General features: G+C 49.0%; 1 protein-coding gene across 5 annotated transcripts in view; it reads right to left on the bottom strand.

Annotated features, from left to right (window-relative positions):
* Positions 1-8204, bottom strand: part of snapc4 (small nuclear RNA activating complex, polypeptide 4) — a 41053-nt gene extending 32849 nt beyond the window's left edge. For 3 of the 5 annotated variants that reach the window (XM_079250818.1, XM_079250819.1, XM_079250820.1), the window contains exons 1-9: positions 8055-8204; positions 7780-7968; positions 5931-5977; positions 5771-5867; positions 5662-5690; positions 1618-1740; positions 1396-1536; positions 732-816; positions 558-639 (exon numbers count right to left, since the gene is read on the bottom strand). In XM_079250818.1, coding sequence (XP_079106944.1) covers positions 558-639; positions 732-816; positions 1396-1536; positions 1618-1740; positions 5662-5690; positions 5771-5867; positions 5931-5977; positions 7780-7891 — 716 coding nt within the window. In that variant the 5' untranslated portion in view covers positions 7892-7968; positions 8055-8204. Of the gene's footprint in view, positions 1-557; positions 640-731; positions 817-1395; positions 1537-1617; positions 1741-5661; positions 5691-5770; positions 5868-5930; positions 5978-7779; positions 7969-8054 lie in introns of those variants that run through there. The other 2 variants (XM_079250822.1, XM_079250821.1) reach the window with 2 other exon arrangements.
* Positions 8205-26292: the final 18088 nt, after the last annotated feature.

Genomic DNA, 26292 nt, shown 5'->3' with positions numbered 1-26292 from the left:
GTCCGACCTAGGTCCGGATGGAGGACTGGGTCCCACGCAGGTCCGGATGGAGGACTGGGTCCCACGCAGGTCCGGATGGAGGACTGGGTCCGACCTAGGTCCGGATGGAGGACTGGGTCCCACGCAGGTCCGGATGGAGGACTGGGTCCCACGCAGGTCCGGATGGAGGACTGGGTCCGACCTAGGTCCGGATGGAGGACTGGGTCCCACGCAGGTCCGGATGGAGGACTGGGTCCCACGCAGGTCCGGATGGAGGACTGGGTCCGACCTAGGTCCGGATGGAGGACTGGGTCCCACGCAGGTCCGGATGGAGGACTGGGTCCCACGCAGGTCCGGATGGAGGACTGGATCCCACGCAGGTCCGGATGGAGGACTGGATCCGACGCAGGTCCGGATGGAGGACTGGATCCGACGCAGGTCCGGATGGAGGACTGGATCCGAGTCCAGACTCGGATCCAGTCCAATGTGTACAATGTGTGAAGTATTTGGCTTGAACACGTGAGATCAGAAAGCTGAGAAATGGACAGGATAAATCAGAGGAAGTGTGTCGGCGTTACCTGGACAGTTTCGGTTGGACGAGTCTCTTCAGGCAGTCTTTGGCCACGGAGTGGATCAGCAGCTTCTTCTGCCAGCTTGACCCTGAAAGCAGAGTTCCTGCCCGTCATCTCAGACAGCACAAGCAGCTTTCCAAAGAGGAATTGTAGATAGAAGAGATCTGTTTTTGCTCCTACATCGCTTTACTTTTAGTTTCTTATTGTCCAGATATCCCATCATCCTCATGTTCCTCTGCCTCGCCTCCTGATTGGCTGGAGGACCCTGCAACCGACACATACAGCACTTCAGATGTCATGTGGGCGGTGGGGGGGGGCGGGGGTAAACTGTATGATGGGGGGAGGGGGGGCAATGCCCTGGTAAACTGTATGATGGGGGGAGGGGGGGCAATGCCCTGGTAAACTGTATGATGGGGGGAGGGGGGGGCAATGCCCTGGTAAACTGTATGATGCAGAGGGGGGGCAATGCCCTGGTAAACTGTATGATGCAGAGGGGGGGCAATGCCCCGGTAAACTGTATGATGGGGGGAGGGGGGGCAATGCCCCGGTAAACTGTATGATGGGGGGAGGGGGGGCAATGCCCCGGTAAACTGTATGATGGGGGGAGGGGGGGCAATGCCCCGGTAAACTGTATGATGCAGAGGGGGGGCAATGCCCCGGTAAACTGTATGATGGGGGGAGGGGGGGCAATGCCCCGGTAAACTGTATGATGGGGGGAGGGGGGGCAATGCCCCGGTAAACTGTATGATGGGGGGAGGGGGGGCAATGCCCCGGTAAACTGTATGATGGGGGGAGGGGGGGCAATGCCCCGGTAAACTGTATGATGGGGGGAGGGGGGGCTTACCAATCCAGTGACTTTGTCCTTGAAGTACGGCTTCAGAAAGCGGCCCAGAAACAGCTTCATCGGGTGCTGGTGGGACGGGTGTCCTGCTGTATCAGAGGAAGACTCTCTGCCTGGTCGGGACATCTGACACAGCAGCTCCTCCTGCAGGTCATGATGGTAGAACCAGAAAGCTGTGATTCTCTGTCAGAACCGACCCGCTGGCTGCTCTGATTCACCACGGACCTGCTGTCTGTGGTTCTGGTACAACAGCGTCTCCAGCCGACTCAGAGTCTCCTGGACCACCTGCTGGTAAACCATGTTCAGCTGCAGACACGACTCCACCGATGGAGACAGGCCCAGGTCACTCTGGAAGGAACACGTCACAACACCAGGAAGTATTAACACCTGGCAGTACTAACACCTGGCAGTACTAACACCTGGCAGTACTAACACCTGGCAGTACTAACACCTGGAGGCACCTACACCTGGAGGCACCTACACCTGGAGGCACCTACACCTGGCAGTACTAACACTTGGAAGCACCTACACCTGGAGGCACCTACACCTGGAAGCACCTATACCTGGAAGCACCTACACCTGGAGGCACCTACACCTGGAAGCACCTACACCTGGAAGCACCTACACCTGGAAGCACCTACACCTGGAGGCACCTACACCTGGAAGCACCTACACCTGGAAGCACCTACACCTGGAAGCACCTACACCTGGAAGCACCTACACCTGGAGGCACCTACACCTGGAGGCACCTACACCTGGAAGCACCTACACCTGGAAGCACCTACACCTGGAAGCACCTACACCTGGAGGCACCTACACCTGGAGGCACCTACACCTGGAGGCACCTACACCTGGCAGCACCTACACCTGGCAGCACCTACACCTGGCAGCACCTACACCTGGAAGTACTAGCACCTGGAAGTACTAGCACCTGGAAGCACCTACACCTGGCAGCACCTACACCTGGCAGCACCTACACCTGGCAGCACCTACACCTGGAAGTACTAGCACCTGGAAGCACCTACACCTGGAAGCACCTACACCTGGAAGTACTAGCACCTGGAAGCACCTACACCTGGAAGCACCTACACCTGGAAGCACCTACACCTGGAAGCACCTACACCTGGAAGTACTAGCACCTGGAAGCACCTACACCTGGAAGCACCTACACCTGGCAGTACTAACACCTGGAAGCACCTACACCTGGAAGTACTAGCACCTGGAAGCACCTACACCTGGAAGCACCTACACCTGGAAGCACCTACACCTGGAAGTACTAGCACCTGGAAGCACCTACACCTGGAAGCACCTACACCTGGAAGTACTAGCACCTGGAAGCACCTACACCTGGAAGCACCTACACCTGGCAGTACTAGCACCTGGAAGCACCTACACCTAGAAGCACCTACACCTGGAAGTACTAGCACCTGGAAGCACCTACACCTGGAAGCACCTACACCTGGAAGCACCTACACCTGGCAGTACTAACACCTGGAAGCACCTACACCTGGAAGTACTAGCACCTGGAAGCACCTACACCTGGAAGTACTAGCACCTGGAAGCACCTACACCTGGAGGCACCTACACCTGGAGGCACCTACACCTGGAGGCACCTACACCTGGAGGCACCTACACCTGGCAGTACTAACACCTGGCAGTACTAACACCTGGAAGCACCTACACCTGGCAGTACAAACACCTGGAAGCACCTACACCTGGCAGTACTAACACCTGGAAGCACCTACACCTGGAAGCACCTACACCTGGAGGCACCTACACCTGGAAGCACCTACACCTGGAAGCACCTACACCTGGAAGTACTAGCACCTGGAAGCACCTACACCTGGAAGTACTAGCACCTGGAAGCACCTACACCTGGCAGTACTAACACCTGGAAGCACCTACACCTGGAAGTACTAGCACCTGGAAGCACCTACACCTGGAGGCACCTACACCTGGAAGCACCTACACCTGGAAGCACTAGCACCTGGAAGTACTAGCACCTGGAGGCACCTACACCTGGAGGCACCTACACCTGGAGGCACCTACACCTGGAAGCACCTACACCTGGAAGCACCTACACCTGGAAGTACTAGCACCTGGAAGTACTAGCACCTGGAAGCACCTACACCTGGAAGCACCTACACCTGGAAGTACTAGCACCTGGAAGCACCTACACCTGGAAGCACCTACACCTGGAAGCACCTACACCTGGAGGCACCTACACCTGGAGGCACCTACACCTGGAGGCACCTACACCTGGAAGCACCTACACCTGGCAGTACTAACACCTGGCAGCACCTACACCTGGCAGCACCTACACCTGGAGGCACCTACACCTGGAGGCACCTACACCTGGAGGCACCTACACCTGGAGGCACCTACACCTGGCAGTACTAACACCTGGAAGCACCTACACCTGGAGCCACCTACACCTGGAAGCACCTACACCTGGAAGTACTAGCACCTGGAAGCACCTACACCTGGAGGCACCTACACCTGGAGGCACCTACACCTGGAGGCACCTACACCTGGCAGTACTAACACCTGGAAGCACCTACACCTGGAAGTACTAGCACCTGGAGGCACCTACACCTGGAAGCACCTACACCTGGAAGCACCTACACCTGGAAGCACCTACACCTGGAAGTACTAGCACCTGGAAGCACCTACACCTGGAGGCACCTACACCTGGAAGCACCTACACCTGGAAGCACCTACACCTGGCAGTACTAACACCTGGCAGCACCTACACCTGGAGCCACCTACACCTGGAGCCACCTACACCTGGAGGCACCTACACCTGGAAGCACCTACACCTGGAAGCACCTACACCTGGCAGTATTAACACCTGGAAGCACCTACACCTGGAGCCACCTACACCTGGAGCCACCTACACCTGGCAGTACTAACACCTGGAAGCACCTACACCTGGAAGCACCTACACCTGGAGGCACCTACACCTGGAGGCACCTACACCTGGCGGCACCTACACCTGGCAGTACTAACACCTGGAAGCACCTACACCTGGCGGCACCTACACCTGGCGGCACCTACACCTGGAAGCACCTACACCTGGAGGCACCTACACCTGGAGGCACCTACACCTGGAGGCACCTACACCTGGAAGTACTAGCACCTGGAAGCACCTACACCTGGAAGCACCTACACCTGGAAGTACCTACACCTGGAAGCACCTACACCTGGCAGTACTAACACTTGGCAGCACCTACACCTGGAAGCACCTACACCTGGAGGCACCTACACCTGGAGGCACCTACACCTGGAGGCACCTACACCTGGAAGCACTAACACCTGGAAGCACCTACACCTGGAGCCACCTACACCTGGAAGCACCTACACCTGGAAGCACCTACACCTGGAAGCACCTACACCTGGAAGTACTAGCACCTGGAAGTACTAGCACCTGGAAGCACCTACACCTGGAGGCACCTACACCTGGAGGCACCTACACCTGGCAGTACTAACACCTGGAAGCACCTACACCTGGAAGTACTAGCACCTGGAAGCACCTACACCTGGAGGCACCTACACCTGGAAGCACCTACACCTGGCAGTACTAACACCTGGAAGCACCTACACCTGGAGGCACCTACACCTGGCGGCACCTACACCTGGCGGCACCTACACCTGGCGGCACCTACACCTGGAGGCACCTACACCTGGAGGCACCTACACCTGGAGGAACCTACACCTGGAAGCACCTACACCTGGAAGCACCTACACCTGGAAGCACCTACACCTGGAAGTACTAGCACCTGGAAGTACTAGCACCTGGAAGCACCTACACCTGGAGGCACCTACACCTGGAGGCACCTACACCTGGAGGCACCTACACCTGGAGGCACCTACACCTGGCAGTACTAACACCTGGAAGCACCTACACCTGGAAGTACTAGCACCTGGAAGCACCTACACCTGGAGGCACCTACACCTGGAAGCACCTACACCTGGCAGTACTAACACCTGGAAGCACCTACACCTGGAGGCACCTACACCTGGCGGCACCTACACCTGGAGGCACCTACACCTGGCGGCACCTACACCTGGCGGCACCTACACCTGGCGGCACCTACACCTGGAGGCACCTACACCTGGAGGCACCTACACCTGGAGGAACCTACAGCTAGCGGTACCTACACCTGGAGGCACCTACACCTGGAGGCACCTACACCTGGAGGCACCTACACCTGGAGGCACCTACACCTGGAGGCACCTACACCTGGCGGTACGAACATAGTTACTGACCTCATCGCTGGATCTCCCGTCGTCGTCATCTGACACACAGACAGAAGATCAGCTGGTTAATTCCAGACTCTACAGCTTTGTCAACCAAAAGCAAATGAACGGACAGTACCTGAGACAGGAGTGGGGCTCTGTGCTCCCAGGAAATCCTCCAGGTCCTGGACCTCTCTCTGGATCCGCTCCCTCTGGATCAGCAGACCTGCAGTAGACTGAAAACACAAGGTTATGTCTTTGTGTGGACTTCATGCATCACAACATCTTCAGTTTCTTACCTGCTGAGCCTCCTCCTCCTCCAGGTCTTCATAGTCTGAACCACCATCTGGTCAATGAGACAAGTCAGACTGAGACACAGGCGGGGGGTACGGTGGACAGGTTACGAGGTGGACAGGTTACAGGAGGACAGGTTACGAGGTGGACAGGTTACCAGGTGGACAGGTTACCAGGTGGACAGGTTACCAGGTGGACAGATTACGAGGTGGACAGGTTACAGGTGGACAGGTTACGAGGTGGACAGGTTACGAGGTGGACAGGTTACGAGGTGGACAGGTTACAGGTGGACAGGTTACAAGGTGGACAGGTTACAAGGTGGACAGGCTACAAGGTGGACAGGCTACAAGGTGGACAGGCTACAGGTGGACAGGTTACAGGTGGACAGGTTACAGGTGGACAGGCTACAAGGTGGACAGGCTACAAGGTGGACAGGCTACAAGGTGGACAGGCTACAAGGTGGACAGGCTACAGGTGGACAGGTTACAAGGTGGACAGGCTACAAGGTGGACAGATTACTGGTGGACAGGCTACAGGTGGACAGGCTACAGGTGGACAGGCTACAAGGTGGACAGGCTACAAGGTGGACAGGTTACTGGTGGACAGGCTACAGGTGGACAGGCTACGAGGTGGACAGGTTACAGGTGGACAGGTTACAGGTGGACAGGCTACAGGTGGACAGGCTACAGGTGGACAGGCTACAAGGTGGACAGGCTACAAGGTGGACAGGTTACAGGTGGACAGGTTACAGGTGGACAGGTTACAGGTGGACAGGCTACAGGTGGACAGGCTACAAGGTGGACAGGTTACAGGTGGACAGGCTACAAGGTGGACAGGCTACAGGTGGACAGATTACAGGTGGACAGATTACAGGTGGACAGGCTACAAGGTGGACAGATTACAGGTGGACAGGCTACAAGGTGGACAGGCTACAAGGTGGACAGGCTACAAGGTGGACAGGTTACAAGGTGGACAGGCTACAAGGTGGACAGGTTACCAGGTGGACAGGTTACCAGGTGGACAGGTTACGAGGTGGACAGGCTACAGGTGGACAGGCTACAAGGTGGACAGGCTACAAGGTGGACAGGCTACAAGGTGGACAGATTACAGGTGGACAGGCTACAAGGTGGACAGGCTACAGGTGGACAGATTACAGGTGGACAGGCTACAAGGTGGACAGGCTACAAGGTGGACAGGCTACAGGTGGACAGATAACAGGTGGACAGGTTACAGGTGGACAGGTTACAGGTGGACAGGTTACAGGTGGACAGATAACAGGTGGACAGATAACAGGTGGACAGGTTACAGGTGGACAGGTTACAGGTGGACAGGCTACAGGTGGACAGATTACAGGTGGACAGGTTACAAGGTGGACAGATTACAGGTGGACAGGTTACAAGGTGGACAGATTACAGGTGGACAGATTACAGGTGGACAGATTACAGGTGGACAGGCTACAGGTGGACAGGCTACGAGGTGGACAGGTTACAAGGTGGACAGATTACAGGTGGACAGGCTACGAGGTGGACAGGCTACAGGTGGACAGGCTACAGGTGGACAGGCTACGAGGTGGACAGGCTACAGGTGGACAGATTACAGGTGGACAGATTACAGGTGGACAGATTACAGGTGGACAGGTTACAGGTGGACAGGTTACAGGTGGACAGATTACAGGTGGACAGGTTACAGGTGGACAGGCTACGAGGTGGACAGGTTACAAGGTGGACAGATTACAGGTGGACAGGCTACGAGGTGGACAGGTTACAGGTGGACAGGCTACAGGTGGACAGGCTACAGGTGGACAGGCAACAGGTGGACAGATTACAGGTGGACAGGCAACAGGTGGACAGGTACCTGTGTCGCTGCTCAGCATGTCCAGCTCATTCTGAGTTACATGAAGACTTCTTTCCAGTTCCTCCACCTGCCTCTGGACCCGGTCTCTCTCCGCTGAGAGGGAGGCGGACATGTCTGCGGACAGACCCGGTCAGAGACCAGACCCGGACCTCCTGGGCTGCGAATAGACCCGGTCAGACACCACCTAGTCTGCGAACAGACCCGGTCGGAGACCAGAACCGGTTAGAGACCACCTGGTCTGCGGACAGACCCGGTCGGAGAGTAAAAGTACTCACGTGGCGGTCTGGGAGAAAAACTCGTCAGCGGTTCTGATATAATCCGCTTCTGGAGCCGGACTACAAGGATCCGCGACGTCAACTCGCGCATCTACCTTTACGCAGTCTCTACGTCAGGACATTACCCAGCAGGCTGTGCGGTCTCTACATCAGGACATTACCCAGCAGGCTGTGCGGTCTCTACAGCAGGACATTACCCAGCAGGCTGTGCGGTCTCTACATCAGGACATTACCCAGCAGGCTGTGCGGTCTCTACATCAGGACATTACCCAGCAGGCTGTGCGGTGTCTACGTCAACATAGACATCATATATACGTAGACGCCGCATTGTATCACGCCGCCTATACGCGCTGACGTCTCGTCGCGCCGCCATCTTGGATGGGTCACCCATGCGCCTCCAATGCATTTATTTGTAAAGTGTAGGTCCAACCACGACAAGAACTCCACGAATTTTTACCTGTTTTTCCTCACAGTTTGGTTTGTTACAAAGGGCAGAGATATTGTTATGATACAGATCACTGTAAAACATTAAAAAACAACGTACTTTTAAGTTAAAATATTTTGATAAGTCCAATAGTTAGGGATCATTAGCTATCTAACTATCCCTTAGTTATGCTGCGATAGGTTTAGACTGCCGAGGGACATTTCCTGGTACACAAGGGCTGCTAACTTTCCAAAAACCTTGGAGTAAGATTTAATGAAGACAATCCAAATTTTGCTGTGTACAGAACAGCAACACATTAGACTCAGGATATATATATGAAATGAAAAGTACTTTATTAATCCCAAAGGGAAATTCAATATTGTAGTATATACTCATTAATTTGAGGAGGTCTTGTTCCGGAGGCTGAAGGCTGCTGGCAGGAATGATCTTCTGTATCTTTCAGTCTTACATCGGACCTGAAGAAGCCTCTCACTGAACACACTTTGTTGTTTCATCACTGTGTTGTGGAGAGGGTGTGAAGAATCCTCCATCATCTTCATCAGCTTGTGCAGCATTCTTCTTTGGACAATCAGCTCCAGCGGCTCCAGAGTTACTCCAAGCACAGAAGCAGCTTTCTGGATCAGTTTGTTGATTCTCTTCAAGTCTCTGGTTCTGATGCTACTACCCCAGCAGATGCTGCAAAGCTGACTGCACTCTCCACAACAGACTTATAGAAGATATGCAACATCTTGGTGCAGACGTTAAACCATCTCAGCTTCCTTAAGAAGTACAGTCTGCTCTGACCTTTCTTGTAGATGTAGTCAGTGTTGCATTTCCAGTCCAGTTTGTTGTCCAGCTGAACTCCAAGATACTTGTATTCCTCCACCACCTCCACCTCCTCTCCCAGGATGGAAACAGTGCTTTGTTTATTCTTCTTCCTCCTGAAGTCAACAATCATCTCTTTTGTTTTGCTGCTATTTAATATGAGATGATTGTCACCGCACCATTTAACAAACTGACTGACCAGTTCTCTGTACTCTGCTTCTTGTCCATCCCTGATACACCCCACAACTGCAGAGTCATCAGAGTATTTCTGCAGATGACAGGACTCAGAGTTGTACTGGAAGTCTGAGGTGTACAGAGTGAAGAGGAATGGCCAGAGTACAGTTCCTTGTGGTACACCAGTGCTGCTGACCTCCATCTCAGACACACAACCTTTCAGTCTCACAAACTGGGGTCTGTTTGTGAGGTAGTCATAGATCCAGGTGGTTGTGGAGGTATCCACCTGGAATTTATGGAGCTTCTCACATAACAAAGCAGGCTGAATGGTATTAAAAGCACTGAGAAATGAAAGAACATGACCCTCAGAGTGCTGCCTGAATGGTCCAGATGAGAGTGTGCTCTCTGGAGCAGGTATATGATGGCATCTTCAACCCCAAGTCCATTACGATATGCAAACTGGAATGGGTCCTGAAAGGTGTTTACTTGCTTGTTGAGGTGAGCCAGTAAGAGTCTCTCCAGGACTTTCATGATGTGAGATGTCAGGGCAACTGGTCTGTAGTCACTTGGTTCAGCTGGTTGGGTTTTTTTAGGCACTGGAACAAGGCAGGAGGTTTTCCACAGCACTGGGACTCTATTTTGTCTCAGACTGGTGTTGAAAAGTATATATATATATATATATATATATATATATATATATATATATATATGTGTGTGTGTGTGTGTGTGTGTGTATTAGTGTTAATTTAGGTTTATTTTATTCTTCATTCATTCTTTGTTAAATGTAATGTCTTCTCCCCACTTCTTGTCTCATGATTGTCCTTTGTGCAGTACATTAAATCCTCCAGCGCTCTGCTTCGTTACTCATATATGAAGCTACGCTTTTTTTTTCTACTTGTACTTTTTAATCCTGTTTTGCCTCTACTGGGTTCTTGGTGTGCAGGAATAATTCTAATAATATAATAATTCTAACAATTCACTTGCATTCAGGAGATTATTCACTGTGTTAATATTATTTATCAACCAATTATGTAGAAAAGTGTTTTGAGTGTGTAATATATACGCGTTCCACGAAAAAAAGTTGTGTGGGGAAACTACGTTGACGCTGCAGCAAAACTCGACAGCGGAGACCCATCCAATATGGCGGCGATGCTGGTTCACTCTCCAGCGCTCAATGAGGCGTCTATGAATATATGATCATGTATATGATGTCTATGTACGTCAGAACATTACCCAGCAGGCTGTGCGGTCTCTACGTCAGCACTTTTTTTTTTTTTAATTGTTTATTTAACTATTAAAGATTGTACAAGTAAGGGTACAAACAAACAAAAAAACAAGGTGACATTGTTAGTGGTAGAGAGCTGTGTGAAACTGTACATTTCTCATTAAAAAAAACAAAAAAAACAAAGAAAACGAGGCAAAAATAATGTTATGAAAAAAAAAACAGGATGGCACAACTTACAAGGCATCTTAAAACAACAAGGACATACAGATACAGGTTTAAAATAGTTTTAGCTTGTTGTGGACCAGACATTGAAGTGATTTAAAGTAACAGGAAGCCATTCATAAAGCCAGTGAATGATGGAATGCAATTTTTCTATTTACAGGTATGAATATGATATTTACCCAGCATGATGATGAGATTAACAACATTTGAAATGCTTGTATAAAGGTTGTCCATAAAAATAAATAATATCCTTATGGGTAAACAAAGGGAAGTTCATTTTTTTTTAAAGAAATCCAGCTGTGAATGTCTGACCAGAACAGGTTAACAGAGCATTCATAAAAAAGGTGGTAAATGGTTTCAGCCTTGGAAAAACAAAAAGGTACAGGAGTCTACTTCAAATTTCTGTCTTTCAAACAGAATTTTTTTTTTACAAGGTATATAGCTGATATTTTAAAATGAGTTTCTTTGATTTTAAGTGGGATTGGATATGATATATAGACTGAAAAAGCCTTTTTCCTTAAAGAGCCATCAATGTTATCTTTTGTGGAGCAAGAGTTTAAGTCTCCAAAAAGCTTCTGTTTAAAGACCAAACTAATCAATTTATGATCAGATTTTCCAATAGGTTGACACCACCAATTATTACGGCAGGCAGAGGAGGACGACTCAGGGGAAAAGGCAAAGCACTCTCAAAAAAGTGTAATAAAGGGGCTGGGATAGCTTAATAGAATTTGTCATACTTCTTTTAAATGCTAATGTTTTATTTGGCCACAAAGTCATTTAAACATAATATGTGACCTTTTGAGTCTAGTATGTCATGGACAAAAAGAATCCCTTTTTAGTACCAGTCAGATCTGAAAATAGATTTCCTGTTAATGGTGATAACCTTATTGTTCCATAATAAATATGTGGGGAGACATTTTCGGTAAATAACATTTTTGCATAACTTAATTATGGACACCTCAAAATCACATCTAAGTCAGAGATTAATGCCACCAATCTTACTAAAGAGTTTGTTTAGAATGTGGTCCCATACTGAGACTGAGAGATGCACTCCTTCAGCCACTTGTTTCTAAGAGCTGCTATTACAGATTCCATGGCTCTCAATCCCCCATTTTCATAGTCCTGACCTGTTGAGATTTACCTAAATAGTGAGTTTTTCCAAATGAATTTGAAAACAATTAGCTGATTTTATTCCTCTACATGATATAAACAGAGAATGAGACTGATAAATGAGACTTGAAATCCCATCAGCTTTGGACAGAAGAATGCAGCCTGAAAGGGATAAGTCTCATATGAGCCGGTGATTTAATGATTTAAGGACAGATGACAGTCTGGTAAAAAATATTCATGGTTTCTCTTTCCAGTTCCTTGATATTCTAAGGCCAAGATATTTGACCTCATTCTTTACTGGGATGTTGTTAAGGTTGGTTATATTAGTATCATGGACAGCCAGGATTTCACATTTCTGGATGCTCTAGAAAAAATATTTGATCAATTACTTTAGGAATCATGTCTATTTAACAGCAGTGCTGTGTCATCAGCAAACAGGCTAATTAAAAATTCCTTCCCTAATCAATACCGATGTCTGGGGAATTTTTTGAATGAATTGTCATTAATTCCCTTGCAATGATAAATAAAAAGGGCTGATTGGACAGCCCTGATGAATGCCCTGATTAACTGAAAACCTTGGAGAGGGACCCAGAGAGAGAAATGCTGGAGATATCTTCATATAGCATTTGGATTGCTTTGCAAAAGTTTTTCCCAAATCCAAACATAACTAAAGATTTAAAGTGGTGTTCTACAGAGTCAAAGGCTTTGAAGTCCAGAAAAAGGATTCGGCTCTCGGTTGAGACCAGAGAGTTGTAATCAAGTATATCTAGAATTAAGCAAGTATATTGTGGATATGTCTACCTTTTATAAAGGCTGATTGCATCTCAATTATAGCATTTAATTTCAGTCTGTTAGCAAAACTATGGGCTAAAAGTTTGTAGTCACACAGTAGGGTGATGGGCCTCCAGTTGTCTAAAAAGAATCTTTTAGTGTGGCAAGAGGAGGAGAGGCTGCAGGGGATGGCGTCGTTTGCGACAACGCCACCTTGGGAAGTTCACCCAAGGAATTATTTAACAGAAGGCACACAAGTTTGTCTACTAAAAATATCAGGGACTTGTTCCAAGTTTTAGTTTTATTTAACAATTAACATAAAAACTAAAATGGAGCACCAATTAAAAACTTGCAGGCGAGGCTGTGGAGAAAGGGGGGTTAAAACCAGGGGGACATCTCAAACTAAAATCACCCCACACACAAACAACTCACCATCACGCACAAGCACACCCCAACTGCAAGGTGCAGAAGACAACACACAAGAGATGTCACCACCCGGTGGACCAGACCGCTACCATCAGCTCTCGTCTGCTATAAAGAAAGAAACATAAAAGAAAAGCTCCACAGTTACTCACACTGTGAACAGCGAACTAAAAAACCTCCCTCAGTGGTGAGTTAATCAAAAAAGATGAAAATGTTCTAAAATAAAAAAGGACAACAACACATTAACAGAGTCAGCTTCCCCACAGCAGGTAAAGCTGGGGGGGGGGGGGGGGATCGTCCTCACAACTGGACAAAGCAGACCAGTCAGTTTCCTCCATGCAGGAGTCAGCCTGCAGATTCCTCTCGATTCCGTCCAAAGTATAGAAAAGACAGAGGCAAAGCAGCAGCCGTGTTCCAGCGGCCCACTTCACGAGCCACAGCCCAGCAACTTGCTTGTTAGGCTTTTATCAGCCAGGCCTTCAGTCCCTGTGGTGCACAGAACAGGTCAGTCATACAGAGCAATACTAAAATATATACTCTAGTAATCATTTACCGATCAGACATCCTCCCAGTCAGCGGAGAGCGGAGCAAAAAGCTTGATGCTTTTCCCCCCACGGTGAACAGACCTAATAATACACCCATTTAATAATCACTCAGACCTGATCATCAATAGGGAATTCAGACCTACCAGTAATGAACTGATCAGCAGGGGTGAAGGAGACACACAAAGGGATTTATCTGCAGGAAGGTCAGCCAGTAGAAATGTGCACTCAGGTATTTTCAGAATGATACTGCTGTGTGCAGCACTTCCTTTATACCAGTCAGCCAGGTGCTGATCAGACTGACCACCAAGTGCCAACACCTGGAGAGGTTCTCTCACCACATTAGGTTTAGGTAACAGAGTGATTAAACCCCCCCTCCCTGAGCCGTCACCTTATCGTGGTGGAGAGGTTTGTGCGTCCCGAAGATCCTAGCAGCTATGTTGTCGGGGGCTTTATGCCCCTGGTAGGGTCACCATGGCAAACAGGTGTCTAGGGGAGGGACCAGACCAAGCACGGCTCATCGACCTCTATGATGAACACAAACTCGGGCAGAAATGTTCCCTTGCCCGGACGCGGGTTACCGGGACCCCCCTCTGGAGCCAGGCCTGGAGGCGGGGTACGAGAGCGAGCGTCTGGTGGCCGGGCCTTCGCCCATGGGGCCCGGTCGGGCTCAGCCCGAAAGGGTTACATGGGCCCCACCTCCCGTGGGCTCACCATCTGCGGGAGGAGCCGTAGGGGTCGGGTGCAGTGTGAGCTGGGCGGCAGCAAGGTCGGCTTTAGGCAAGGGCAAGAGGGGGCAACGCCAGATCCCCAGATCTGGCAAGCCCAAACGTGTTGTGAGGGTCTGCTGGGAACGTCTGGCTGAGTCCCCCTTCAGAGCGAGCTTCAACTCCCACCTTCAGCAGAGCTTCAACCATGTCCCGAACCATGTTCAACATTGAGTCCGAATGGGCTGTGTTCCGTGCCTCTATTGCTGAGGCGGCCAGCCGGAGCTGTGGCTGTAAGGTCGTTGGTGCCTGTCGTGGCGGTAATCCCAGGACTCGTTGGTGGACACCAGCAGTGAGGGATGCCGTCAAGCTGAAGAAGGAGTCCTATCGGGCCTTCTTGGCCTGTGGGACTCTGGAGGCAGCTGATGGGTACCGACAGGCTAAGCGGCATGCGGCTTCGGCTGTCGCCAGGGCAAAAACTCGGGCATGGGAGGAGTTCGGCGAGGCCATGGAGAAAGACTTCCGGACGGCTTCGAGGAGATTCTGGTCCACCATCCGGCAGCTCAGGAGGGGGAAGCAGTGCTCCATCAATACTATGTACAGTGGAGATGGGGAGCTGCTGACCTCAACTCGGGACGTTGTGGGTCGGTGGAGGGAATACTTCGAAGACCTCCTCAATCCTACCAACACGTCTTCCGATGAGGAAGCAGAGCTGGGGGACTCAGGGGTGGACTCTCCTATCTCTGGGGCTGAAGTCGCTGAGGTGGTCAAAAAGCTCCTTGGTGACAAGGCCCCGGGGGTGGATGAGATCCGCCCGGAGTTCCTTAAGGCTCTGGATGCTGTGGGGCTGTCCTGGCTGACACGCCTCTGCAGCATCGCGTGGACATCGGGGGCAGTACCGCTGGATTGGCAGACTGGGGTACCGCTGGATTGGCAGACTGGGGTGGTGGTCCCCCTTTTTAAGAAGGGGGACCGGAGGGTGTGTTCCAATTACAAGGGAATCACACTCCTCAGCCTCCCTGGTAAGGTCTATTCAGGGGTCCTGGAGAGGAGGGTCCGCCGGATAGTCGAATCTCGGATTGAGGAGGAGCAGTGTGGTTTTCGTCCTGGTCGCGGAAGAGTGGACCAGCTCTATACCCTCTTTGGGTTCCTGGAGGGGGCATGTGAGTTTGCCCAACCAGTCTACATGTGCTTTGTGGACCTGGAGAAGGCGTTCGACCGTGTCCCCCGGGGACTCCTGTGGGGGGTACTCCAGGAGTATGGGGTACCGGACCCCCTTGTACGGGCTGTCCGGTCCCTGTACGACAGGTGTCAGAGTTTGGTCCGCATTGCCGGTAGTAAGTCGGATTCGTTTCCGGTGAGGGTTGGACTCCGCCAAGGCTGCCCTTTATCACCGATTCTGTTCATAACTTATATGGACAGAATTTCTCGGTGCAGCCGAGGTGTTGAGGGGATCCGACTTGGTGGCCTCAGAATTGGGTCCCTGCTTTTTGCGGATGACGTGGTCCTGTTGGCTTCATCTGGTCGTGATCTCCAGCTCTCACTTGAGCGATTCGCGGCCGAGTGTGAAGCGGCTGGGATGAGAATCAGCACCTCCAAATCTGAGACCATGGTCCTCAGCCGGAATAGGGTGGATTGCCCTCTCCGGGTCGGGAGTCAGGTCCTGCCTCAAGTGGAGGAGTTTAAATATCTCGGGGTCTTGTTCACGAGTGAGGGAAGGATGGAGCGTGAGATCGACAGACGGATCGGTGCGGCGTCTGCAGTAATGCGGACTCTGCGCCGGTCTGTCGTGGTGAAGAAGGAGCTGAGCCAGAAGGCGAAGCTCTCGATTTACCAGTCGATCTACGTTCCTACCCTCACCTATGGTCATGAGCTGTGGGTCGTGACTGAAAGAAGGAGATCTCGTATACAGGCGGCTGAAATGAGTTTCCTCCGCAGGGTGGCCCGGCTCTCCCTTAGAGATAGGGTGAGGAGCTCGGTCATCCGGGAGGAGATCAGAGTAGAGCCGCTGCTCCTCCGCATCGAGAGGAACCAGTTGAGGTGGCTCGGGCATCTGGTCAGGATGCCTCCTGGACCTCCCTGGTGAGGTGTTCCAGGCACGTCCCTCTGGGAGGAGACCCCGGGGAAGACCCAGGACACGCTGAAGGGATTATATCTCTCGGCTGGCCTGGGAACGCCTCGGGATCCCCCCCGCAGAGTTGGCAAATGTGGCTGGGGAGAGGGAAGTCTGGGCTTCCCTGCTTAGGCTGCTGCCCCCGCGACCCGACCCCGGATAAGTGGCACGAAGACGAGATTAAACCCCGTTTCATAGTTGATGATAGCATGTCATTGTCAATGCATTCCATGAAGGCCTCATATACTAAAAATTTAATTTCACTCCAGAAATGCTTAAAGAATTCTCCAGTGAGGCCATCAGGGCCAGGGGATTTACCATTTGGTATCTGAGAAAGGGCTTCATCCAGTTCCGTGATTGAAATTTTAGCTTCTGTTAGGGCTTTAAAATTGTTGTCACTTTTAGGAGGCAAATCTTTAATTGTATCCAAGAAAAAAATTGTCTCAAAGTCTCTATAATTGGACGTATATAGGTTCTTATAAAAATCACAAATGTATTTGTCAATCTTGTTTTGGTCCTCAATAATGCAGTGGTCAATATTTAATTTATTTATAGACTTTTTGGATTGTCTGGTTTTTTTCTAGATTAAGAAGAATTTCTTAATCTAGAAGATTTTCTAGAGTAAGAAGAATTTTTTTCTCCTTCTTCAGTCCATCTTGCCTTTGAACGAATAAATGCACCTCTAGCCTTCTCCATGTAGAAATCCTAACTTTGACTGCAGTTTAAGAAGTTCTGTCTTGTCTCCATCACTCAGGATACCTCGGCTGTACAACGTGTTAATCTGGGATGTTGCTGTCTTCTCCTGGAAGACACTTTTTTGCCTTCTTGAATACTGATATACCTGATTTTAAATTTAAGCCATTCCCATTTATTTAGGGGGTTAAGCTCATCCATCCTCTTGACTTCACTGATTAAAGTTAGTATTTTATCCCAGAACAGTTTATGATTTAATAAATGACTACTGAATTTCCAATGAGATGTTTCCAATGAGGTGGTTGATAGTCACTGTTTGACGAGACCGAGAGAGAAATGGCACAGTGGTCAGTAAGAGGAGAGGGACAAATCTCACAGCTCAATGAAACTTTCACCAAGTTACTTGATATTAGCCAATAATCTAATCTAGAGCGCTTGAGATAATCAGTATTGTTACTCCAGGTATATTGTAATTTGTCAGGGTTTTTTTTTTTACGCCATATGACAACAAGATCAAGGGATTTAGAGAAATTGGAGATGAGAGGGCTGAAATTATGGGTATTAAGCTGGGTTGGAAATCTATCCTGCCATTCGTCTGGGACCACATTAAAATCACTGGCTACTATGACCTTATATGTAAAGAATCTAAACTTCCAGTCATCACTCTAGATATTTAAGTTGTGCATTAATCTCTTATTCTTAGTTTGGTTATTATAACCATAGATGTTTACTAGAATGTAGTTAAAATCACTGAACCATAAGCCAATGCCCTTCAGTGTCACACATGTGATCAAGAATCTTGCCTTCAAGCTGATTAAAAAAAAAATAGCAACACCTGCTGAGTGTGCAGTTCCATGCGAAAAAAGTAGGTCACTGCTTCAGCCCCACTGGGATCTCCAAAGATTAACGTCAAGTGTGTCTCAAAAAAAACCAATTTATTCTTGGCTGTTCCTTACAGAAAAGAAAAAGTGCCTGCATTTTGTGCTCTTCTTTAAGCCTCTAACATTTAAAGAAAATAAGGAAAATGTCATGAGAGTGTCTGAGTAAGTGTAACTAAATTAGTGCAGGTTTAGATTTAAAGATGACCTTCAGAAAGAAATTAGAACCACCAAACATTGAACGAAAAAAAACATCCTCAGGTAGTAATAAACATAGAATAATATAGTATAAACACTTGGAAAACTATTACCTGAAGATTGTGTCTGACAATAGTTCGGATCTTAACTTCTAAACCAGTTACTCTGTAGCATAAAGACAAAAGTGAATCATATGAAACACAAGACGTTTATAACATCAATAAGCAGCTATGATCAGGATGAAAAAATTAAAATCACTTTGTCACCCGGGGACCGTCGATGAATGTGCAGCCGTCATGAAGGATGGCTTTTAGTCCCTTCTTCCTCGCTTCCTCCACCTTCAGCCAAAGACGAGTGTGTGCTTCCCTGTCTTCCTTGCATAGATCTTCCCTAAAACAGATTTTTAAGTTGGTTCAAATGCTGGCGTTCTTGGACATTTTCCATACTTGATCATGAACAGTTCTCATCCCGAACTGTATGATGATCTGTCTGGGTCTGTCGGCTCTGGTCTTCTGGCCTAACCTGTGCACAGTATCCACCGTGTTTTGGAGTTGCTGGGTTGACAAGGGAACGACTTCTGCTAAAATCTTGATCTCTTCTTCTCTTGTATTTTCACCCTCTTTTTAAGGAACACTGTAAAGTTGTAGTGACCACTTACGCTTATATCTTGCGTGGTCCAAGCATCGTTCGTGAAGCTCACTGTTCTCTTTCTGGAGCGCTGTTATTTGTGTCTTCAGTTTGTTTACATCTTCAATGATTCCAGTCATTCAGTCATCTCTCCCAGTTGTCTGCCAGTCATTCAGTCATCTCTCCCAGTTGTGTACCAGTCATTCAGTCATCTCTCCCAGTTGTCTTCCAGTCATTCAGTTATCTCTCCCAGTTGTCTGCCAGTCATTCAGTCATCTCTCCCAGTTGTCTTCCAGTCATTCAGTCATCTCTCCCAGTTGTCTGCCAGTCATTCAGTCATCTCTCCCAGTTGTCTGCCAGTCATTCAGTCATCTCTCCCAGTTGTCTGCCAGTCATCTCTCCCAGTTGTCTGCCAGTCATTCAGTCATCTCTCCCAGTTGTCTGCCAGTCATTCAGTCATCTCTCCCAGTTGTCTTCCAGTCATTCAGTCATCTCTCCCAGTTGTCTTCCAGTCATTCAGTCATCTCTCCCAGTTGTCTTCCAGTCATTCAGTCATCTCTCCCAGTTGTCTTCCAGTCATTCAGTCATCTCTCCCAGTCTTCTATCAGTGATTTAGTCATCTCTCCCAGTTGTCTGCCAGTCATCTCTCCCAGTTGTCTGCCAGTCATTCAGTCATCTCTCCCAGTTGTCTTCCAGTCATTCAGTCATCTCTCCCAGTTGTCTTCCAGTCATTCAGTCATCTCTCCCAGTTGTCTTCCAGTCATTCAGTCATCTCTCCCAGTCTTCTATCAGTGATTTAGTCATCTCTCCCAGTTTGCTGCCCATCATCTGTCCCAGTTGTGTACCAGTCATTCAGTCATCTCTCCCAGTTGTCTGCTAGTCATTCAGTCATCTCTCCCAGTTGTGTACCAGTCATTCAGTCATCTCTCCCAGTTGTCTGCTAGTCATTCAGTCATCTCTCCCAGTTGTCTGCTAGTCATTCAGTCATCTCTCCCAGTTGTATACCAGTCGCCTCTCCCAGTTGTCTACCAGTCATTCAGTCATCTCTCCCAGTTGTGTACCAGTCATTCAGTCATCTCTCCCAGTTGTCTGCTAGTCATTCAGTCATCTCTCCCAGTTGTCTACCAGTCGCCTCTCCCAGTTGTGTACCAGTCATTCAGTCATCTCTCCCAGTTGTATACCAGTCATCTCTCCCAGTTGTCTACCAGTCACCTCTCCCAGTTGTCTACCAGTCATTCAGTCATCTCTCCCAGTTGTCTGCTAGTCATTCAGTCATCTCTCCCAGTTGTCTACCAGTCATCTCTCCCAGTTGTCTACCAGTCGCCTCTCCCAGTTGTCTACCAGTCATTCAGTCATCTCTCCCAGTTGTGTACCAGTCATTCAGTCATCTCTCCCAGTTGTGTACCAGTCATTCAGTGATCTCTCTAAGTTGTCTGTCAGTCGCCTCTCCCAGTTGTCTACCAGTCATCTCTCCCAGTTGTCTACCAGTCATTCAGTCATCTCTCCCAGTTGTCTGCTAGTCATTCAGTCATCTCTCCCAGTTGTCTACCAGTCATCTCTCCCAGTTGTCTACCAGTCATCTCTCCCAGTTGTCTACCAGTCATTCAGTCATCTCTCCCAGTTGTCTTCCAGTCATTCAGTCATCTCTCCCAGTTGTCTTCCAGTCATTCAGTCATCTCTCCCAGTTGTCTTCCAGTCATTCAGTCATCTCTCCCAGTTGTCTTCCAGTCATTCAGTCATCTCTCCCAGTTGTCTTCCAGTCATTCAGTCATCTCTCCCAGTTGTCTTCCAGTCATTCAGTCATCTCTCCCAGTCTTCTATCAGTGATTTAGTCATCTCTCCCAGTTTGCTGCCCATCATCTGTCCCAGTTGTGTACCAGTCATTCAGTCATCTCTCCCAGTTGTGTACCAGTCATTCAGTCATCTCTCCCAGTTGTCTGCTAGTCATTCAGTCATCTCTCCCAGTTGTCTACCAGTCGCCTCTCCCAGTTGTGTACCAGTCATTCAGTCATCTCTCCCAGTTGTGTACCAGTCATTCAGTCATCTCTCCCAGTTGTATACCAGTCATCTCTCCCAGTTGTCTACCAGTCACCTCTCCCAGTTGTCTACCAGTCATTCAGTCATCTCTCCCAGTTGTCTGCTAGTCATTCAGTCATCTCTCCCAGTTGTCTACCAGTCATCTCTCCCAGTTGTCTACCAGTCGCCTCTCCCAGTTGTCTACCAGTCATTCAGTCATCTCTCCCAGTTGTGTACCAGTCATTCAGTCATCTCTCCCAGTTGTGTACCAGTCATTCAGTGATCTCTCTAAGTTGTCTGTCAGTCGCCTCTCCCAGTTGTCTACCAGTCATCTCTCCCAGTTGTCTACCAGTCATTCAGTCATCTCTCCCAGTTGTCTACCAGTCATCTCTCCCAGTTGTCTACCAGTCATCTCTCCCAGTTGTCTACCAGTCATCTCTCCCAGTTGTCTACCAGTCATTCAGTCATCTCTCCCAGTTGTGTACCAGTCATTCAGTCATCTCTCCCAGTTGTCTGCCAGTCATTCAGTCATCTCTCCCAGTTGTCTGCCAGTCATTCAGTCATCTCTCCCAGTTGTGTACCAGTCATTCAGTCATCTCTCCCAGTTGTCTGTCAGTCATGTCTCCCAGTTGTCTGTCAGTCATGTCTCCCAGTTGTCTGTCAGTCATGTCTCCCAGTTGTCTTCCAGTCATTCAGTAATCTCTCCCAGTTGTCTGTCAGTCATGTCTCCCAGTTGTCTTCCAGTCATTCAGTAATCTCTCCCAGTTGTCTGTCAGTCATGTCTCCCAGTTGTCTTCCAGTCATTCAGTAATCTCTCCCAGTTGTCTGTCAGTCATGTCTCCCAGTTGTCTTCCAGTCATTTAGTCATCCCTCCCAGTCTTCTATCAGTGATTTAGTGATCTCTCCCAGTTGTCTTTCAGTCATCTCTACCAGTTGTCTGCTAGTCATTCAGTCATCTCTCCCAGTTGTCTGCCAGTCATTCAGTGATTTCTCCCAGTTGTCTACCAGTCATTCAGTAATCTCTCCCAGTTTGCTGCCAGTCATATAGTTATCTCTCCCAGTTGTTGCCAGTCATCTCTCCCAGTTGTATACCAGTCATTCAGTGATTTCTCCCAGTTGTCTACCAGTCATCTCTCCCAGTTGTCTGCCAGTCGCCTCTCCCAGTTGTCTACCAGTCATTCAGTAATCTCTCCCAGTTGTCTACCAGTCATTCAGTCATCTCTCCCAGTTGTCTACCAGTCATCTCTCCCAGTTGTCTACCAGTCATCTCTCCCAGTTGTCTACCAGTCATCTCTCCCAGTTGTCTACCAGTCATTCAGTCATCTCTCCCAGTTGTGTACCAGTCATTCAGTCATCTCTCCCAGTTGTCTGCCAGTCATTCAGTCATCTCTCCCAGTTGTCTGCCAGTCATTCAGTCATCTCTCCCAGTTGTGTACCAGTCATTCAGTCATCTCTCCCAGTTGTCTGTCAGTCATGTCTCCCAGTTGTCTGTCAGTCATGTCTCCCAGTTGTCTGTCAGTCATGTCTCCCAGTTGTCTTCCAGTCATTCAGTAATCTCTCCCAGTTGTCTGTCAGTCATGTCTCCCAGTTGTCTTCCAGTCATTCAGTAATCTCTCCCAGTTGTCTGTCAGTCATGTCTCCCAGTTGTCTTCCAGTCATTCAGTAATCTCTCCCAGTTGTCTGTCAGTCATGTCTCCCAGTTGTCTTCCAGTCATTCAGTAATCTCTCCCAGTTGTCTGTCAGTCATGTCTCCCAGTTGTCTTCCAGTCATTCAGTAATCTCTCCCAGTTGTCTGTCAGTCATGTCTCCCAGTTGTCTTCCAGTCATTTAGTCATCCCTCCCAGTCTTCTATCAGTGATTTAGTGATCTCTCCCAGTTGTCTTTCAGTCATCTCTACCAGTTGTCTGCTAGTCATTCAGTCATCTCTCCCAGTTGTCTGCCAGTCATTCAGTGATTTCTCCCAGTTGTCTACCAGTCATTCAGTAATCTCTCCCAGTTTGCTGCCAGTCATATAGTTATCTCTCCCAGTTGTTGCCAGTCATCTCTCCCAGTTGTATACCAGTCATTCAGTGATTTCTCCCAGTTGTCTACCAGTCATCTCTCCCAGTTGTCTGCCAGTCGCCTCTCCCAGTTGTCTACCAGTCATTCAGTAATCTCTCCCAGTTGTCTGCTTGTCATTCAGTCATCTCTCCCAGTTGTCTACCAGTCATTCAGTCATCTCTCCCAGTTGTCTGCCAGTCATATAGTTATCTCTCCCAGTTGTTGCCAGTCATCTCTCCCAGTTGTATACCAGTCATTCAGTGATTTCTCCCAGTTGTCTACCAGTCATCTCTCCCAGTTGTCTGCCAGTCATCTCTCCCAGTTGTCTACCAGTCATTCAGTCATCTCTCCCAGTTGTCTACCAGTCATTCAGTCATCTCTCCCAGTTGTCTGCCAGTCATTTCTCCCAGTTGTCTTCCAGTCATCTCTCCCAGTTGTCTGCTTGTCATTCAGTCATCTCTCCCAGTTGTCTGCCAGTCATTTCTCCCAGTTGTCTTCCAGTCATCTCTCCCAGTTGTCTGCTTGTCATTCAGTCATCTCTCCCAGTTGTCTACCAGTCATTCAGTCATCTCTCCCAGTTGTCTGCCAGTCATTTCTCCCAGTTGTCTTCCAGTCATCTCTCCCAGTTGTCTGCTTGTCATTCAGTCATCTCTCCCAGTTGTCTACCAGTCATTCAGTCATCTCTCCCAGTTGTCTGCCAGTCATTCAGTCATCTCTCCCAGTTGTCTACCAGTCATTCAGTCATCTCTCCCAGTTGTCTACCAGTCATTCAGTCATCTCTCCCAGTTGTCTGCTAGTCATTTCTCCCAGTTGTCTTCCAGTCATCTCTCCCAGTTGTCTACCAGTCATTCAGTCATCTCTCCCAGTTGTCTGCCAGTCATTTCTCCCAGTTGTCTTCCAGTCATCTCTCCCAGTTGTCTGCTTGTCATTCAGTCATCTCTCCCAGTTGTCTACCAGTCATTCAGTCATCTCTCCCAGTTGTCTGCCAGTCATTTCTCCCAGTTGTCTTCCAGTCATCTCTCCCAGTTTGCTGCCAGTCATAGTTATCTCTCCCAGTTGTTGCCAGTCATCTCTCCCAGTTGTATACCAGTCATCTCTCCCAGTTGTCTACCAGTCATTCAGTCATCTCTCCCAGTTGTCTGGCAGTCATTCAGTCATCTCTCCCAGTTGTCTGCCAGTCATTCAATCATCTCTCCCAGTTGTCTACCAGTCATTCAGTCATCTCTCCCAGATGTCTGGCAGTCATTCAGTCATCTCTCCCAGTTGTCTGGCAGTCATTCAGTCATCTCTCCCAGTTGTCTGGCAGTCATTCAGTCATCTCTCCCAGTTGTCTGGCAGTCATTCAGTCATCTCTCCCAGTTGTCTGCCAGTCATTCAATCATCTCTCCCAGTTGTCTACCAGTCATTCAGTCATCTCTCCCAGTTGTCTACCAGTCATTCAGTCATCTCCCAGTTGTCTGCCAGTCATTCAGTCATCTCTCCCAGTTGTCTGCCAGTCATTCAGTCATCTCTCCCAGATGTCTGGCAGTCATTCAGTCATCTCTCCCAGTTGTCTTCAAGTCATTCAGTCGCCTCTCCCAGTTGTCTTCGAGTCATTCAGTCATCTCTCCCAGTTGTCTTCCAGTCATTCAGTCATCTCTCCCAGTTGTCTGCTTGTCATTCAGTCATCTCTCCCAGTTGTCTACCAGTCATTCAGTCATCTCTCCCAGTTGTCTACCAGTCATTCAGTCATCTCTCCCAGTTGTCTGCTTGTCATTCAGTCATCTCTCCCAGTTGTCTACCAGTCATTCAGTCATCTCTCCCAGTTGTCTGGCAGTCATTCAGTCATCTCTCCCAGTTGTCTGGCAGTCATTCAGTCATCTCTCCCAGTTGTCTGGCAGTCATTCAGTCATCTCTCCCAGTTGTCTGCTTGTCATTCAGTCATCTCTCCCAGTTGTCTACCAGTCATTCAGTCATCTCTCCCAGTTGTCTGCCAGTCATCTCTCCCAGTTGTCTACCAGTCATTCAGTCATCTCTCCCAGTTGTCTACCAGTCATTCAGTCATCTCTCCCAGTTGTCTGCCAGTCATCTCTCCCAGTTGTCTGCCAGTCATCTCTCCCAGTTGTCTGCCAGTCATTCAGTCATCTCTCCCAGTTTGCTGCCAGTCATCTCTCCCAGTTGTATGCTAGTCATTCAGTCATCTCTCCCAGTTTGCTGCCAGTCATCTCTCCCAGTTGTATGCTAGTCATTCAGTAATCTCTCCCAGTTGATGCCAGTCATCAGCAGACTACAACATATTTACAGTGACTTTCCTTTACACTGATAAAAATCTGTGATACTCCTGTTCTGGGTGTGTAAATATAAACCAGATGTATCCGAACCACTGTGAACACGCTGGGACCAGACTGGGACCAAACTGGGATCAGACTAGGATCAGACTGGGATCAGACTAGGATCAGACTGGGATCAGACTGGGATCAGACTAGGACCAGACTGGGATCAGACTGGGACCAGTCTCGGACCAGACAAAGCTGAGCCGTTTCTACTGGTTCTCCATTTTCTGGGACTCCCATTCTATAGTCCTAAAAATGTCAATAAAGAAACAAACAAAACACAAATTCCAGGGAATTTTTTATTTAATTATTGGTTGAAATGTGAACATTGGACAGATGAAAAAGCACTGTAGAGGATACCTGTGTTGACTTCCAGAGCTGTATTAACAGTCAGGATACCTGTGTGGACTTCCAGAGCTGTATTAACAGTCAGGATACCTGTGTGGACTTCCAGAGCTGTATTAACAGTCAGGATACCTGTGTGGACTTCCAGAGCTGTATTAACAGTCAGGATACCTGTGTGGACTTCCAGAGCTGTATTAACAGTCAGGATACCTGTGTGGACTTCCAGAGCTGTATTAACAGTCAGGATACCTGTGTGGACTTCCAGAGCTGTATTAACAGTCAGGATACCTGTGTGGACTTCCAGAGCTGTATTAACAGTCAGGATACCTGTGTGGACTTCCAGAGCTGTATTAACAGTCAGGATACCTGTGTGGACTTCCAGAACTGTATTAACAGTCAGGATACCTGTGTGGACTTCCAGAGCTGTATTAACAGTCAGGATACCTGTGTGGACTTCCAGAACTGTATTAACAGTCAGGATACCTGTGTGGACTTCCACAGCTGTATTAACAGTCAGGATACCTGTGTGGACTTCCAGAGCTGTATTAACAGTCAGGATACCTGTGTGGACTTCCAGAACTGTATTAACAGTC

The sequence above is a fragment of the Telmatherina bonti genome, assembly GCF_933228915.1.
Source record: "Telmatherina bonti genome assembly, chromosome: 13".
NCBI lineage: Eukaryota > Metazoa > Chordata > Actinopteri > Atheriniformes > Telmatherinidae > Telmatherina > Telmatherina bonti.
This window is presented reverse-complemented; position numbering and strand designations above follow the sequence as displayed.